The sequence below is a fragment of the Gouania willdenowi genome, chromosome 6 (assembly GCF_900634775.1).
Source record: "Gouania willdenowi chromosome 6, fGouWil2.1, whole genome shotgun sequence".
In the NCBI taxonomy this organism is placed as follows: domain Eukaryota; kingdom Metazoa; phylum Chordata; class Actinopteri; order Blenniiformes; family Gobiesocidae; genus Gouania; species Gouania willdenowi.
Genome location: NC_041049.1, coordinates 65,445,048 through 65,462,391, shown reverse-complemented (window position 1 = coordinate 65,462,391; position 17,344 = coordinate 65,445,048). Strand labels below are relative to the sequence as shown.

Here is a 17,344-nt window from a genome sequence, read left to right as displayed (position 1 = left end):
TGCACCTTTAGACCAACCGCCATGGTCAATCACCACAGCTCTTGGTCTTCCTCTCCCTCCTCCTCCTCCTCTTCTCTCTCTATCCTCACCCACTGCTCTTTGATCCGTAGCCACTCATTTGTTTCTAATGAGGCCAAACACAGCTTTAAAACTACACTCAGCTGTGTTTGAAATTGCATCATAGTTTTGTTTATTCTTATTTTGATATCATTTTCAATAGATTTCATTGTGGCTGCAGCAGACATTTCCCATGTTTTTCCCCTATCATTCTGTCTTGATCTTGTTTTGAACTGTTGCATCTTGTGGTGTGGATGATGATGACAAAAAGGTGATGTGAAACAAGTCTTTGGGACAACTGATGAGTAAATAATAGGCAGTTTATTAATACAGTCAGAGTCCTGGACAAGAAACAAAAATGAGACCTGTGAGAGCTGTGGCCGGATCATTGCAAACTCTGCCTGGTCAGTGAAAGCGAATCGTATATTTTTCCTCCAAAGGCATGACTCCAAAATAGCTCATTACCCTATAGGGAATTCATTTTCTCTTGACAACATGACAGAGGAAACAGTTTATCAATGAAATTGGTGCTTGAACCTTAATACAAGCTTTTCCAGCTCCGGCATATAATGTACACTAACGTAATCATGGCATACATCTGGTATACTGTCTATGGAATCAGTATGTCTCACTGTACACACAGAACAGCAGAATAACATCCTCTTCACCTATAGCTACACATCATGTTAGTGTCACTTCACATATCCATAGCCTTAAATTTACTGCACAAAGATAGAGTCTGGAATATAATGTTGTTACCACATTATCATACAGTCTCAAATTCTTATGGAAAACATCATAGTATTATTACTTAAATCAGGGCCTCTGTTCATACATATAATGTCATATATATATATATATATATGTAATGTCTCATATGTATTTTTGGCTATAGTCAATTCTATAGAAAGAGTATAAACCTTTACTAAGCACAATAAAGAGGAACATAACACACCTCAGAACGAAGTGTGTTAGCATTTGAAAAATGTGCTGGTGAACTAGTGACTGAGAAAAGAGTTCATGAATTCTGGTGACTGTGGTCACTGAATGTATTTTGTGTGAAAGCAAAGAAAAGTGAGTCACGGTTTAGTCCACATGGACTTCTGTTTTGCAGACTGTGTTAAGAGTTTTGAACATGTGACTTGAGTTACGACCAATGCTTGTTAGCAATCGGAAAAAAAACTGTAATCCAGAGTTATTCTCAGTTTTTTGCAGATTTAAATGCAAAAGGACCTGCGGCACCCAAAAGTTTCAAGTTATAGTATATGTTTCCCCATAAACTCCAACAAAACTAGAAATAATGCTGATTCTAACGACCTTAAGCAGCATTTATGACTCCCTGAGTGGAGACACAATGTGTATCTTTTCTTAGGTGGAACATTAGCATTTCAAAGAGACTCTTCAGGCTTTTTCAGCTCATCACTCAGACAAACCATCACTGATCTGTCGCCTCTAGTGAATCATGCTCTGATGTAAGAGGAGCAAAGCTTAATAGCAATGACAACAGAGGAATTGTTCTACAAGTCAAAGCCTTTAAATGGCCTTCAATGACACCCTCTGTTAATGTTAATTTAACCTTAGATGCACATGTGGGGTCAAAAATGACCCCAAGGGTTGTTATTCCTTAAAATCTTGGACATTGACATTTTTTATTCCCTAATATTTCAGGTTTTTCTCATAAAACGTTTGTGACACGAGGCCATTTGCATTTCTGATAACATAATTGATAATGTTGACTACAAAATTTTGCGTCGAAACATAGTTTAATGTTGTAAATACATGAACTGCTGAGCTTAGCATCGCTTCACCATTTACACTGTGAAGGAGAATTGCGCAACAGAAGAAGAACCAACCTAAAGTGTCTGTCAGTGCCCAATCCTTTCACGGGCCTGATCGTTTCAGATCCTTTCAACGCATGAGCATAGACTACGTTACTTCCTTCCCTCGCAATTTTTACAACAGAGCTCCTGGGACGTGATATTTGAACGAAAATCAACCATACAACGTTAGTTAAATATTTTAATAGTACACATGTAAATATGTGAATGTTTTATGGTGTTTTTAATTGTTAATTAAAAAAAAAACAAAACTATAAAAATACAATACACAACATTGACCATCAAAAACCAAACAGAAAATAAAATAAAAACCAAAATAAATCAGAATTCACTCAAAACGTAATTTCAGAAATTGTTTTACACTTTTTTAAATTAGCAGAGTTTCAACCTTTTAAATAGTACATGAACTGTTGTCCGTTGAAAGGATCCAAAACAATTGGGCCCGCGAAACGATTGGGCACTGACAGTCTCAAAAGTTTGTCGCTTTAAATAAATATTGCATTGTGGGAGGTAGAGGCACAAAATATCTGTTTACATTGTGGGTAATGTAGTTTAAGGAAAGGAAAAAAAAGGAAATGAAAGAAGAAAGACAAAAAACGAAAAAAGAAAAGAAGGAAAAAAAGGGGAAAAAAGAAAAACTGAAAACAAAAAAGAAAAAGAAAAAGAAGAAAAGAACAAGACAGAGAGAGAGAGAAAAAAAAGGGAAGAAAAAAGAAAGAGAAAAATAAAGAAAGAGGAAAACAAGAAATTAGAAAATGATAATGGAAAGAGAAAGAATAGAGGAAAAAAAGGAAGAAAGAGAGAGGAAGAAAAAAGTGTTTGCGTGTGTGTGTGTGTGTGTCCTGATTACCTTTCTACACTACTAAAGTTGTGCTTGAACACTGCTTCCTGTGATGAATGTGTTTGTGTTTATGGTCAATTCAGTTATTCAGGATTATAAATGTGTTTAGACTTTGATACACACACACACACACACACACACACACACACACACACAGTAAAAAGACTGTGCTCCAGCACTGGTTGAGCACCATATGCTGACAGTAAGAAATAAACGCCCTGTCCTTTATTTCTCCTCTGCTGTTTAGCAGTTGCGAGGCTTTGGGACGATGTAATGAAGCTTCTCTCTGGAGGCCTGAAGCAGCAGTATATGAACCACCTGCTGCTCTCAGCTTGATTGTTCTGCTACAGGAGGAATACAGAGCTCTGGGTCTCACAGCACATGTTCAAGTCAACAATAATACCAACAACACTGCAGCTCAGGGTGGTTGGCTTTGTTACATTCAGAAAAAGTTACATTAAGTGGAACATTTTATAGCTTTCAGCAGTTTGTGTTTGATCTCTTTTCTATGTTTTTTCCCCCCATTCTTTTTAAATAATCTAATACCTCTTCCATTGATTAATCATTAAAATACACATATTTTTGCCCAATTTTGCCCTAAAACAATTTAAAAATATTTTTTTACATACACAATAAGAAAATTCATGCATGTCACTGACCGTTGCTCATAGTTTTACCCCAAAAACTAACTATACAGTATGAGGGGTGCTCCAGTCTGGTCCTGGAGAGTTCCTGTTCTGCATGTTTTAAATTGATCTAGTTATGTTTTTTGCATGCAGCTCTAAAAGATTTAGTTCAGTAGCATACATTTTTGTGGAATAAGTCAATATGTTCCTAAAAGCTCTGACTTTTTAAAAAAATGATTTATACACAACTTAACTCAGATATTCAATTCAAACTTGATGCCAACCTACTGTCTTTTGTGTATATTTGAACATATAACACCACCTTCTGGACAAATAGAATTGCAGTGGGACTTGTGACAGTATACATGCAACCCTGGTACTGCTTATCAATGCTACTTTGGTTTGTATCATTTTCCATACTTACTATTGAAAATACGTTATTTTTGTTTAGTTCAGTATTTAACATTTTAATAGTTTTGTTTCGCTTTCGCAGTAGGAATTTTAAAACATTTTAGAACTTTGTGACCCAAATGAGCTGCTGTTGCTCTGGCTTCAGAAGAGAGTTGAGATACTAAGGTGGCTGAGAAGTGCAAAACACATTTACAAATTATTGCAAAATGTTTACAAATGCCACAACAAATTTACAATTTTGAAAACAAATATTCATAATTATTTATTTATTTTTAAATGCAAATATCCAAACACTTTTACAAATGTTGAGACAGATTTACAAAAGCACATTGTAATTGTAAAAGTGTTGCAGTAATTTGTAAATGTGTTGCGGTATTTGTAAATGTGTTTTGCACTTCTCAGCCACCGTAAGATACTGACACGTAGAAAACATGTGTAATTTCATATAATGCTGTATAGTATAGAACACGTGTCAAACTCAAGGCCCAGGAGCCAAATCCGGCGCTTCAGATCAGTGGTTCGCAAACTTTTTTGGCTCAAGTACCCCCTTTATCTAATCTCTGAATCCAAGTACCCCCTTTGTCCGACTACAACATTTTGCTTAGAAAACTATTTAAAAACATATATAGAGCATAATGATGGCATGAACAAATGACAACAAACATTTAAAATAATCTAATTATGTAAATAAGTGGAAATAATTAGTATTTAGTGCAGTGGTTCCCAACCTTTTGATAACAAGAAATTATGTACGTTTTTTTTTTTTTTAGAAGCTTTTTTTACAGCATTTTAGTTGAACTAGACTAAAATTAAGTCTAGAAATACAGTTGTTTTATTTTATTTTTTCAAAAGAATAACAATTAAAAAATCTAAAAAATCTATTTTAATTTTTCAGAAAAATCCAGGTGACCTAATTTAAACTCCCGGTAGCCTCACATGGGGTTCCGACCCCAAGCTTGAAAAACACTGATTTAGTGACTCCTGATTAGATTGATTACTATAGTTTTGATCATTTCCAGTCATTTCACGCCTGGGGTGGGACCAAGACTGATGACACTTTATATGTTGACTTTCCTCTCTCTCTCTCTCTCTCTCTCTCTCTCTCTCTCTCTCTCTCTCTCTCTCGCTATTGCGTACCCCTACGGGTACACGTACCTCCATTTGAGAAACACTGTTTTAGAGCATCAAATCGGGCCTGCTCGAGAAAGCTAAAATGGTAGAAAAAACATGAAACATTTAGTAAATTACCAATGAATTCAGTTGTCCATATTTCAGCCCCTCCAGATACATTTAAAATCCACAATATTAGCAGAGCTCAGTTTTCCAGTTCTCACATCACATGGCGGCAGTCATTTTTAATCTCAAATTGTTAAAAGAATTCTAAATTCCTCAAATTATTTCATGAAATTTTCCCCAAATTCCCAAAATCTGGGAAATTCAAATGAAGTTCCTTCATGACACTTTATCATTTATATATGATAGTCCCAGTACCTGACTATGTGTCGAAGTGTCCTTGGGCAAGACACTGAACCCTAAGTTGCTCCCAATGGTCAACTAGCGCCTTGCATGGCAGTCCTGTCCCACTGGTGTGTGAATGTGAGAGTGATTGAGTGAATGAGCTGATATGTAAAGCGCTTTGGGACTGCTTCAGTGTGGTTATAAGGCGCTATATAAATCTAGTCCATTAACCATTTACCATATATGATTCATACATGGAAGTGAAAACCAGGACACATTAATAAATTTTTTTTCTCTTTTTACCCACTAAAAAATGTAATCTGTGGCCCACTTAAGCTCAAACTGCTCCGTATTTGGTCCCTGAACTAAAATGACTTTGACAGCCCTGGTATAGAGCGTGTACTGGTGAGACAGTCAGCTCACATATTTAAAAAGGAAATAAATACATTCAAGCAGTTTATACTTTTTATTGGGAAATAAATCTAAAATGTTGAATTTACAGAATGTGGAAAAATATTCAAATCATTAGATTTAATTAGTGCCAACATTTAATCTATTCTATCATTATTAGTTTTTTTTCTTCCTATGATGAGAGGTGAGGCTGGACTTCCACTGAATACACATGCTTGCTTCATATACTGGTTTGGTCCATTTGTGACTTGGTCATTTTGAATGCTTGAGTTGACTTGTTCCCACCAGTCTGCTGGGGATGGGGAGCTTCTTCTTCAGGGTGAGGGTGGAGTTGACCTGCTGCGCTGACAGCAGCGTGTGCCACTGAGCCACCGGGCGCCGTGGATTGGACAGCATATCGGCCCAGTGTCTCAACTGGTTCCCAGTGGCATCACAGCCCAAGAAGATCTTACCCATGGCATCGTTCCTGCTCACAGCGTCATGGTCCCACACAGAGATAATCAGGTGGACCCTCTATAAGAGCCAACAATGGAACAATTTCAATTATAAACAAATATACTGTACATAAATGTGAAGTGACCCGTAAGTGGCAGGAAAACCAAATGTGAAGAGGAAATACAAAATGGAAAATCATCTCTGTTTAAAGGAGAGTAAGGAAGGGTTGCAGAATGTACAATTTCTATGACGATTTTCGATAACACTTAACTAGAAGTTTTAGTTTTTAGGCTGACAATACGCTGTCATCATCTGTCATTAGCATGAATAAGGTGTTATGAAGGCTGTCAATAAGTGTCGTTCGCTAAATTATGACGCCTTTGGAGCTAGGTTGGCATTTTTGGGTTAGGTGGAGGGATCTAGTGGGGTTAGGGTTAGGGTAGCAAAGGTTTAGCGTTAGGGTAACGAACAACACTTAATGACAGCCTTTATGACACCTTATTCATGCTAATGACACGTGTCCTGTCAAAACAACAACAGCATAATGTCAGCCTATAAAACTTCAAGTAAAGTGTTACCTGATTTTCTAGCTGATGTATTTTCAATATTTAGCCAATTTTTCTCACATTCAAAACAGAAAATCACAGGTTATATGTATTGTTATCACTATGTTTACAAAAAATGGTAAATATATCTAAATCTTATGTATATCTATATATAAATCTTTAAGTTTCATATTTAAATGTATAACTAAGTCCTAAATGTCTCACAAGGTGTAAAGCGAAATATCAAGGAAAAATTCAAATCACAAAGATACGGATGGTATATCATTAAAATCAAGAGAAAATAGTGGAGAGAACCAAGTGTGTCAGAGGAAAAGATGCACGACTTTTCATGGAGTTTGTTTGTTAACATTCTAAAGCAGATACTCACCAATCATCATGTAAAGCTCGGACTCTACAAGTCAGATGTTGAAGAAACAAAGTCAATATTCACCTGGATTTGTTGAAATGTCACATCAAAGGTGAAGGACTCGTTGTAATATGGATTCAGTGATTTCTTCTTGATGGATGTCTTTCGTTTTTTCCACTTTCTCTTATCCAGAGCCAGCTGCACCTTCACGTAAGGATCTGCAACAGCGAAAAAGATTTCAGAATGAAGGTGAAATCAAGACAGAATACACCACACATAAATTAATTAAAGACTCCAAAACAGTTTGCAATGGTTGTTTGTCTCAATGATGCAGAATACTGTCTTCAGTGTGTATCAGTCTTATGTTAATGTGAGCCAGAGAAAGGAACCCAATGCAGGAAAAAAGAGGATATATACAGTACAATCAGATGTGTATCAAAGTAGTTAGATTATTCATCCTTTGAAGAGGAGCTAGAGTTAACCATCCCTTTAAAAACAAAAAAGCAAATAAATCACTACCTGTCCCTTATTGGACTGATAAAAGATGCACTTTGTCTAGTATTTTTGAAAAAAACAAAATTGATTGTTGAAAGTCAGCGGAACTATGAAAGATTTTTTATAAATTCATGGAAATATCCAGGTTTCCCACGGACCGTGGAAACTTCGTCAATATTTCCCCTATCAGTAAAAATCTAACAGTTTCCGAAAAAGGAGGTTGCACTATACAGTCAATATGATGTCATTATTACAGTAAAGTCTACTCACATGTGTGTGGGGGGGGGGGGGGCTGTTAGAACCCGATATGTATCAATAGCCCCAATTGTAATAAAAAAATAAATGTAATAAAACCCGAAATGTAATAACTGCTCAATAATGTAGCAAAAGTGCTGAGCCCAAAATGCTAAAACATTACATTATGGGGCAGGCAACAACCTTTTTAACATCGTATTACATCATAGAGTGTCAATGATTTATGGATTAAAGGGCTTATTGCTTTAATGTAGAGAGTCGTATCATACACAAATGCGTATGCATAAATATATTATTAAAGCCTTTTGGAGAACCTTGACTCAGCCAATCTGACCTGAGCTTCCTCCGACGTCCATGCTTTTCAGGTTTTTGGCCTCTAAGATCACCACAGTCAGTTTGCTTGCAGTGGGAACAAAACGCAGCGAGAAGCAGATCTCACCCAAGTTATCCTCCTGCAGCACAAGATGACAAAATCACAACAATTTCAATTTGTGCTTTTAAACTTGAATTTAAAGAAAATGCAAACACCCTCTTTACTGAACTACGTGACCTCAAACTTGGAAGGCTCGGCCAGCTCCTGCCACTCTTCGATCACATGGTTCCAGTCAACGTTGCAGAGCTCCAGCCTCAGCTCACCAATGATTTCATGTTTGGAGAATCGATTGAAGTCAAAGACCTTCATCACCACTGTTGACTTCAGGAGTGAAGACTTAGAGAGCTGTTAACAGATCACACATATGACAACCCCTTAACAGTGTTCACCTGTACGCTAACCAAAGAAAATCCTTATTTTCTCCCAAAATCAAAACTAACATGTTGAATAAAGTCTTTGTTTAAAAGCCTGACTCATTTATTTACTGATGTGCCTTTGTTTGTGTTTGTTCCTTCCTGTGTGTTGCACACTATTCTGTCAGTATATATCAACATGTATGTGTTGAGAGAGTGGCTAGGCTTCCTCGTGTTTCCACTCAGGTGTGCCTCATCTCCCGATTACCTTTCCCCACTATTTCACAAGTGTGCAGACACAGTGTGGTGCATCGTCTTGTATTGTCAACCCCTGCATTGCTGTGTGCGTTTCCCAGTGGTTTGCTCTTTATGTTTTTTTTTTATTTTCCCAGTGAGCAATTTTACTGTATGGATTTGCATTCTGTTGGATTTCTGAGTTTGTATTGTTCTGGAGTCAATTTTAACGTCATTGGAATGTATTTTATGTTTTTGAGTTTCAATAAATGAACTTTGAGTGATATTCCTTGAGGTGCTTCAGAGAGGTCTTTCAGTGACTCTGTACCTGAAAGGTGAAATGCTCATTAAAAACAGGGTTCAGGGTGGCTCTGAACACTTTGGTCTCGCAGGTTTTCGTCTTGTCGGGGCTGATGTAAACTTTGACGTAAGGGTCCGAGGTTCCACCCAGATCTACGGCTTTCAGATTCTTTGCTTGTTTGATTCCCACTATGAGCTGGGAAGACAGAGTGGAGAACATTAGCATCTGATTCTTTGCAATTTTCTCAAATCAAGCTGTGTTTTTCAGATTAATGATAGCATGGCTGGATAGATAGTTAAAGCTGAAAAAAGAGCTAAATAGAGAGCTAGAGCTAAAGAGAGAGCTATATAGAGAGTTTGAGCTAGAGAGAGCTATGTAGAGAGCTAGCACGAGAAAAAAAACTGGAGCTAGATTGGGAGTTTGTGCTAGATTGACTGTTAGAGATAGAAATAGATAGATAGAAATAGATAGATAGACAGACAGACAGACAGGCGGATGGATAGATAGATAGAAAGAAAGAAAGTTTGAGTTCAGGGAGAATGAGCTAGATAGAGAACTACAGCTAGATCAAGAGATGAGAGCTAGAGTATGACAGACAGATAGACAGACGCCAAACAATTTAATGGCTGGCGGAGGAAAGAGTTATCAGAAAAAGTGAAGCCTTGCCTTTTCATTTATAGGAAAGTGTTAGTCTCATAAACCTGAATTTACACATTATTGTATAAGAACATCATGGAGAAAAAAACTGCTTCTAATTGCAATGACTGTAAGGTTTTCAGATTATAAATGTATTTGTGGGAAAGTAAATTGATACTTTATCGAACCGTCAAAAAAACAAAGGACACACAGCGCTATGACAGTAAAGAATGACACATCAAAATGATCACCTCAGATAGAGCCGCATTATATTCCAGAGAGTACTGCATATTTCCTCTTGCATCTTTTGTGGAACCATAGTCAACCTCTGCAACATCAGACTGAATCTGTCAAAGAAGCAGATAGATTGAACCAAACAATACCAGAGCCTTCAAGTGCCATCTATAGATACTTGGAATGTTGGGAGTTCCTGCCTTACTCTTACCAGAGCTGATGTTGTTTTGCCATTCAACATCTTTGCATTGTCCTGCTTGACCTTCTTTTTTTTCTTTTTTTTCCTGCAGCAGCATATGATGCATATGCACAGACAGATGATCAGAATGAGCACAATGACAGCTCCAAAGATAGCGTAGACCGCCCATCGAGGCACTGATGGAGAAAAGAGGAGTCGTCTCTTAGTTTACTCAAATTAAATTTACTGTTTGACTTGGTGCAAACTTCTGCAAGTCTAAGTCTTTGTCGCAGTATTTATAACAAACTTAATTACATGCATGCATTATGGACAGGGGTGGACTGGCCATCTGGCATACCGGGCATCGTCCCGGTGGGCCGTCGACCCGAAGTGGGGCGATCCGTCCACTACCTGTTTTTTTGGGGGGTTTTTTGGACAAGCGAAAAAATAGAAAAAAGGGGGTATTTATTGGCAAAAAGAAGCTTAAAACTGTCAGAAGTTTTTGAAAATGGGACAAAGGAAGTTCCAAAATGGCCAAAGGACAAAAAAAAAAAAATGTCCCCCTTTTAATGTTTTCTGGGGGAATAATAATGAAAATGAAGACATAAAGAGCCACATGGTCAGAATCACTAACTTAATAACAGCTTCTACGTGGTGTTGCTGATAATGTAGTGGACTGGTCTGGACTGGTCTGGACAGAAAAATGCCATGGCAGAATTTTGGTTCCAGTCCACCCCTGATTATGGACCAAAATCCAACATTACATTAGATAAGGATAACGGAAACACACATATGTTCGTGTATGTTTTGCTCTATGGTGACTCACGGGGGATCCTACTCAGCAGGTCATCGAAGAATTTGGCAGCAGGCGAAAGAGTGGTGTTAGTGTAAGGTGAAGATGTGGAGAATGTGAGGTTTGTTGAGTGGTATCCCCCAGGTTTTGCCGTAGGTATGAGATGAGACGGCATGGTTAGGGAAGAAGCTCTGAAAGCAGGAAAGCTTTGGTTAGAATGAGTGATGCAGGAAAGTCCTACAAGAGGTTGACCCTCCTGTTATCCTCAAATACTACTAACACATCATCTGACCCCAGGGATATTTGCTTCCAGAAAAAAGAATTCATAAAATTGTTGACCACGTTTTTGTGTCAGGCACTTTGTTTATTTGTTAAATGCATAAATAACTCTTTGATGATGAAACCTTGACCTGTTGTCTAGTGCCACCATCAGGCCAAATTAATTTAACTTGAATAGTTTTGATCCAAATCTTCTCAACTTCACTGACAACATTAAAGCTGATACCCGGAGTTTCTGAGAAATCTATGTTTATGTATGAATCGTTTGAAATGTGAAAAAATACCTAACTAGTCTTTTACTATGGTCTACTGCCAGTGGTCATTTATATACATTCATGTATATAAGTCCCTCCTTCGTCCTATAGACATCTATACAAATGGAAACGATCGCCGAGTGCACCCAATAAATAGGCTTCAACTTCCTGTTTTTGAGACTGTCAATCAAAGTGAATACAGAACTGTGCACGGAAACAAGGCCGTGCGTCATAACGGCAAACAGGTAAATATGATTGGGGCTCTTACCTGACCCATAGACCTATACCAATGCGACCTGATGTGACCTTATTATGTTCCGTGAAGCGTGTGCGAAAAAGAAGAGGCGTGGCTTCAGGTAGATTGGGAGAGGCAGTGGGAGGAAGTGAGGCTGCTTAGGGCGGGACATTGAGATGTTTCTCAAAAACTCCAGATATCAGCATTAATGACTACAAGAGAATGAACCCTATTGGGGTTTCCTCTAATAAACATTTATTTACTTATTTGTTTCTCCTTGTCCACTATGCACATTCTCCTCTATATTACATTCACTGTGAAAGAGCTGTTTCAAAATCTCATTGACTGTAAACCTTGTACTAGTGGACATTTTCAATAAATAGAGAGAGAGCGAAACAGTTTTATGGCTTACATATATGTCGTTAATTATTAAAATATGTTTCACATCAAGTTTTCCCTCTACCTGTTAGTGAATGTTCACATCCATACAGGTTAGTAAGCGTTACAAAGTTTAGAGTTAGGATATAATAGAATTTTCTTCTAATAGGGACAATAAAATTTTGCATAGTAACAATACTGTGAACTTTTTAGCTATTGCTAAATTCCAACTCTTGTCCCTAGTTGGGATTTCACATAAGACTTAATAATCACTGCACTAAAATGTTAATGTTAAGATGCCAAAAATGACACCATGCACACATACTAAAGCACATACAATCATCATAAAGCTATATGAATAAAAGTTAGTAAAATTTTCATTGAACTTTAGTAATTGAGAACTTAATTTTAATTGACTTTCAGGGAAGAAAAAAATAATAATTGTAAATCATTTGTAATTGGAAAAACTGAAATATTATTCCAAGGCAATAAAGTTTCTTCAAGGCTCCACAAACAAAAGCTTGGAGGTTTTTCAGGAACTAACATTGCATTAATCAAACTGGTTTCATGGCTGAGTGGAATTCCACAGTGGCGCCTCCGCCAAGAACAAACATCAGCAGTAGCAGCAGTACATGAGTTTACAGTGACATTCATGCTCTGATAACAACAGGGACGTACACACTTCAACACTTTTTGTGATTCACTCTGTTCAAACTCTGTTTTTAGCTTGCCTGAGGGCTATAAACAGGAAACTGTCAGAGAAGTCCTCCACCTCAGTTATTCTGAGTTTTCATAAATATATGTATATATTTTTTTCAAGAAAATGTATTTTTGTATATTGTATATTGCAACATTATAAATAACTAACATAAATCAACCATCTGAAACAGACAATGAATGACTAATGTCTAACATCATCTAATATTATCTATTATCATCTATTCATACCTCAGCTCTTGTTTCGTTTGATCTGATTTCATCTAAACAGAAGAACCACAGCAAACAGTAAAAGCATGAATAGTCAACATAGCTGGTTATAATATGTTAAAATTTCATTTATTCAAACTACTATTTTTGCAGGAAATTAGATCTCCTGACATGTTTCAACTGCTAACTGTTAGTCTTACTCAGAGGTGATTGCTTTGATGTATCCCTATGGGTTATTTCATAAGGAACTTGATAATATGCTTTGCCTTGTTGTCAGAGGTGGAAAAAGTACTAGTCTTCAGTACTCAAGTAAAAGTATAGGCACTTGAATAAAAAAATGACTGGCAAAAGTAAACATATTGAAGTTGCTCCCTTACTTAAGTAAAAGTAAAAAAGTACATGTTAAGTAAAAAAGTAAAAAGTAAAACAAGCATCCCTTCAATGATAGCACAGGGTTTTTAAACCACCAAATTCCAAATCATTTTTATTTATTTTTTTCAAGAACTTGTAGAATACTGGTGCATGGAAAGAATAATTTAGCATAAAGAATAAAACGTGTAAATATAATGTGTCAAGAAAAACAAAAAAAGTGTGAATGCTGAATTAAACCCAGAGCAGCTTTGAGTTTAACATTTTTGTTGGTTTGGTCTTTTTATGTCGTGACATCATCCTCAAAGGTCTTAAAAGTAACAAGCCCATTTTTAAAATGTAAGGAGTAGAAACTACAGATATTAGTTTAAAAATGTAAGGAGTAAAATAAAAAGTTGTCAAAAACATAAATACTCAAGTAAAGTACAGATAGCGGAAAAAGCTACTTGCTGTAATATCCCGTCTAAGTCATCTAACCCACATGTTTACTTCTGACACAAAACCTCATAATTATCCATCTTAAGGAAAAATACATAGTTATCTGTGTGTTGTTTTTTTGTGTTTCTTTTGTTCATCCAACTGTCTGTAAAAGCTTTGTTCTACGCCTCAGGTATGCGTAGAATAACCAAACGGAGACATTAACACCAACAAAACCTGATATCTAGGCTCAGTGTGGCACATGTGAAGCTGTAAGAAGTCCAGTTAAATACTTTACTCACTTCTGATCAGGTTCACTGATGCTTTGACATCCTCCAAGCAGACAGCTGAAACATCTCCTACTCTCTACTCTCACTCTGACTGTGAGTTGGACAGAAAGGAAGGAGGTGACGTCTGACCATAAGCTCCCATACTAATGACCAACAACAAAGTGTTTCATTAAAGAAGGGAAACACCCCCCCACCACCCCCGTTATCTGCATCTGAGCTGTTTCCTTCTTAATCAACCACAAAACTCCCCATCTGCACTGACCAGTTTACTGTCAGAGTTCAAATCATTGAAACATTTCATGATATACTAAAGCAAAACTGTATTCTACTTGTTGATGATGTTTGTTGGTGCAGTTGTGTTTTTGTTCTGAAAAAAATGTCCTTTTATGATTAAATGGTGACCGTCCATCTGTCTGTTTGTCCATCTGTCCTTTCTTTGAAGGAAGGAAGGTTGTAAATGACAGATGAGAATGGAGAGATTAGGAGCAAACGGTGGAGAAGGATGGATGGATGAATCTTGGAGGCATAGGAGTCGATTCTGTGGGTGCTCCGGGGTCTCAGCACCCACTTTCTTGGCAGAAACACTTCCTCACCAAAAAAGGCCAACCGAAATAGGATGTTGAGATGATGCCCGGCCCACCAAGGTGCTGTTAATCCAGTAACAAGCCAAAGGAAAGCTTTGAGTGAAAGGTTTGCAGCCAATCAGCAGCTTGCACCCCACATGTGGACTCTTAGTCCCGCCCACAGGCTGCATCGTCACCAGCGTTCAAGGCAACTCAAAACTCTGGGTTTATCTACCGGGAGTCGAACCTCCTACACGGAAAAATTGAACTTCCTCTAAAAATCATTTCTCTGACGTCTCATAACAATGATCACACTGTGCACATGTTGGTGTTAAAACAGTGATTAAAGGCATTTTAATGCCGATACTTTAGGAAATAATATGCAAGAATCACTACATTTACAAATTACTTAATGCTATTGTGGAATACAGTAATGCAGGCTTTATTTATGTTGCTAGTTTTTATGATTTTAAAATGCGTTTAAAATTATTTTCTTTTTTTTACTTGAACCCTGTGATGGTGAAGATGAACACTCTTATCAACCTGGACTACGAATTGGGGCTTTGTTCCGCATGATTTTTCATATGCTTATACATTTTGTAGTATTACCACTGTTATCTTACGATCTTTTACACAACTTATAATTACTAATATTGTTTTATTAGCTTTTTAAAATGGGACTCCTTTACTGTTTTTGAGTCTATGCGCCGCCATGTGGAAATTACGTCATTGATGACGTGAATCGCCCCTTTAGTCCATTGAGTTCTATAGGAGAGAAGGGCATGGAGAAGAGCTCCGGATGCATGTAAATACAGACAACTAGGATCGGACTGCTACTATGAGTAGCAGTCCGATCCTAGTGGCCTGTATTTACATGCACGGAGCTCCTCTTCTCTTCTTCATGCCGTCTACAAAACAGCAGAGTTGGAACTGTCGCCCCCTGCGGTCACAGATTTTTTTTGGGTTCAGGATTTTGTTTATCAATTTTCGTTAAACAAAAGAGGTTGACATCAGCTTTTTTTTTGTACTTTCACTGATTTTTAGAGCAAACCAAAGCAGCACAAGTTGTCATTTTGACTGAAAAAGCTGACTAAATGACCTGAATGCTTCTCTCCTATAGAACTGAATGGACTAATAGGGCGATTTGCGTCATCAAATACGTCATTTCAACATGGCGGAGCACAGACTCAAAAAAGATAAAGTAGTCCCATTTTATAAAGTTAATAAAACAAATATGGTGCAAAATAATGTGTTTTGTTAGGCAAAGATCTTTTAATAAGGACATTTCAAAGGTTTTAGGCCACATTTGTAAAAACAGATACAGACACACAGGTCGCTCTTTGTTAAAATCGCAACAGTCAGTGCGCACAGGAGAGAAAAACTAAACTAAAAGATCAATCTTTTTCTTACACCTTAGATCGATCCTCAGTTTTCCGCACACCTCTAGTGAGCACCAACCAGCAAAAACATGAATTGGCGCCCCTGCTTGGAGGGAAGTAAACAAAGCAGCACCTGCTGACAGTACCAAGACTCAGCTGTCTCTTCTCCAAAGCCAAACACAAAATCCCCATTTAATCTTAGACCTCTGATATCGTTGATCATTTTAAAGATTTAAAAACAACGAGAAGCTTTCTGAGAACAGGAAGTCGCCTCCGTTAAGATGCAGTCTCACCATTCTACCTCCAGTTTAAACAGTTTAAAGTAAACCAGCCTGTTCTGTGTGTTTGTGAGACGTCTGTGTGCGTTTCATCAGCAGACGGATGACAACAGTACCTGAGAGGCGACGACCTTTGACCTGCTCCTCATTTACATCTCATTTACTCTGCTTTGGTCCCTTGAAGACTGCCGTTCTGTGTCCTGCTCAGCTCGTCTACTGATGCCTGTGTGGTTCAGGTGTGCTGCAGCCACCACACCAACTGAACACACACCCACATGCAGTCAGTGTACAAACAGAGGTGCAGCTACAACTTATTAAAATGTCAGGAAAACAACTCCAGGCTTGAGTTACGTCTCCCTAGCTCTCAGCTGGGCAGTGCTGTGTGCAGTGATGTGCAAACAGACACGCATGAAGTTTAATTCAAATACAAATCAGACCTGATGGCTCTGGAAGCCTGACAATGGTTTGTTTGTTGAAACTTGTTCGTGTTTGTGTGTCAAAACATCCTCAGCATTACAGTAAATGAGACATTGAATCTTAAATAACCTCCTTTTACCTTTCCTTGCCTTGCAGCAAAGCATTTACCATTTCAGTCAGCCACAACACTATGTTTAGCTCCCTCATAGTGTTAAGTCGGGCAGTCGTCTCCCCCACTAAGCAACGCATCTCGCGGCCCACTCCCAGGGCCACGCCAGAGGGATGCACGGGCACCGCCTCCTGCCAGGCTCCGGCCCAGTTTGCCTTTCGTCGCTCTAAACCAAAACCCCACTCTGCGCCGGTCAGTATCGGCTTATACTAAGCAACTGGGTATCGGTATCATGACCAAAAAATGGCATCAGAACAACACTACTACTAGGGCGACCGTGGCTCAGGTGGTAGTGGGTCGTCTTCTGATCGAGAGGTTGGGGGTTCGATCCCAGTACCTGACTATGTGTCGAAGTGTCCTTGGGCAAGACACTGAACCCTAAGTTGCTCCCAGTGGTCGACTAGCGCCTTGCATGGCAGTCCTGTCCCACTGGTGTGTGAATGTGAGAGTGATTGGGTGAATGAGCTGATATGTAAAGCGCTTTGAGACTGCTTCAGTGTGGTGATAAAGCGCTATATAAATCAAGTCCATTTACCATTTTACCATTT

The 17,344-nt window shown here is 38.1% G+C and overlaps 1 protein-coding gene across 4 annotated transcripts; it reads right to left on the bottom strand.

The window, feature by feature from the left end:
• Positions 1-5,777: 5,777 nt before the first annotated feature.
• On the bottom strand, positions 5,778-16,476 carry syt8 (synaptotagmin VIII). Of its 4 annotated transcripts, none has more exons than XM_028449534.1 (9): positions 16,327-16,476; positions 10,875-11,032; positions 10,082-10,245; positions 9,888-9,983; positions 9,028-9,195; positions 8,290-8,457; positions 8,074-8,191; positions 7,074-7,207; positions 5,778-6,155 (listed from the first exon to the last, which is right to left on the bottom strand). In XM_028449534.1, exons 2-9 carry the CDS (start codon positions 11,014-11,016, stop codon positions 5,895-5,897), a joined length of 1,251 nt encoding a protein of 416 aa, XP_028305335.1. In that variant the 5' UTR covers positions 11,017-11,032; positions 16,327-16,476; the 3' UTR covers positions 5,778-5,894. The 4 variants fall into 4 exon arrangements, with proteins under 4 accessions (XP_028305335.1, XP_028305336.1, XP_028305337.1 ...); XM_028449535.1 differs by lacking the exon at positions 16,327-16,476 and adding an exon at positions 14,003-14,082; XM_028449536.1 differs by lacking the exons at positions 10,875-11,032; positions 16,327-16,476 and adding an exon at positions 14,003-14,082.
• Between the last annotated feature and the right edge of the window lie 868 nt (positions 16,477-17,344).

Coding starts and splice junctions, on each gene's coding strand:
- syt8 (XM_028449534.1), bottom strand. CDS start 11,016: ATGCCGTCTCATCTCATACCTACGGCAAAACCTGGGGGATACCACTCA. Junction 8,458..9,027: donor ATGAGCATTTCACCTTTCAG/GTACAGAGTCAC, acceptor ATCTGTTAACAG/CTCTCTAAGTCTTCACTCCT. Junction 7,208..8,073: donor GGACGTCGGAGGAAGCTCAG/GTCAGATTGGCT, acceptor TCGCTGTTGCAG/ATCCTTACGTGAAGGTGCAG.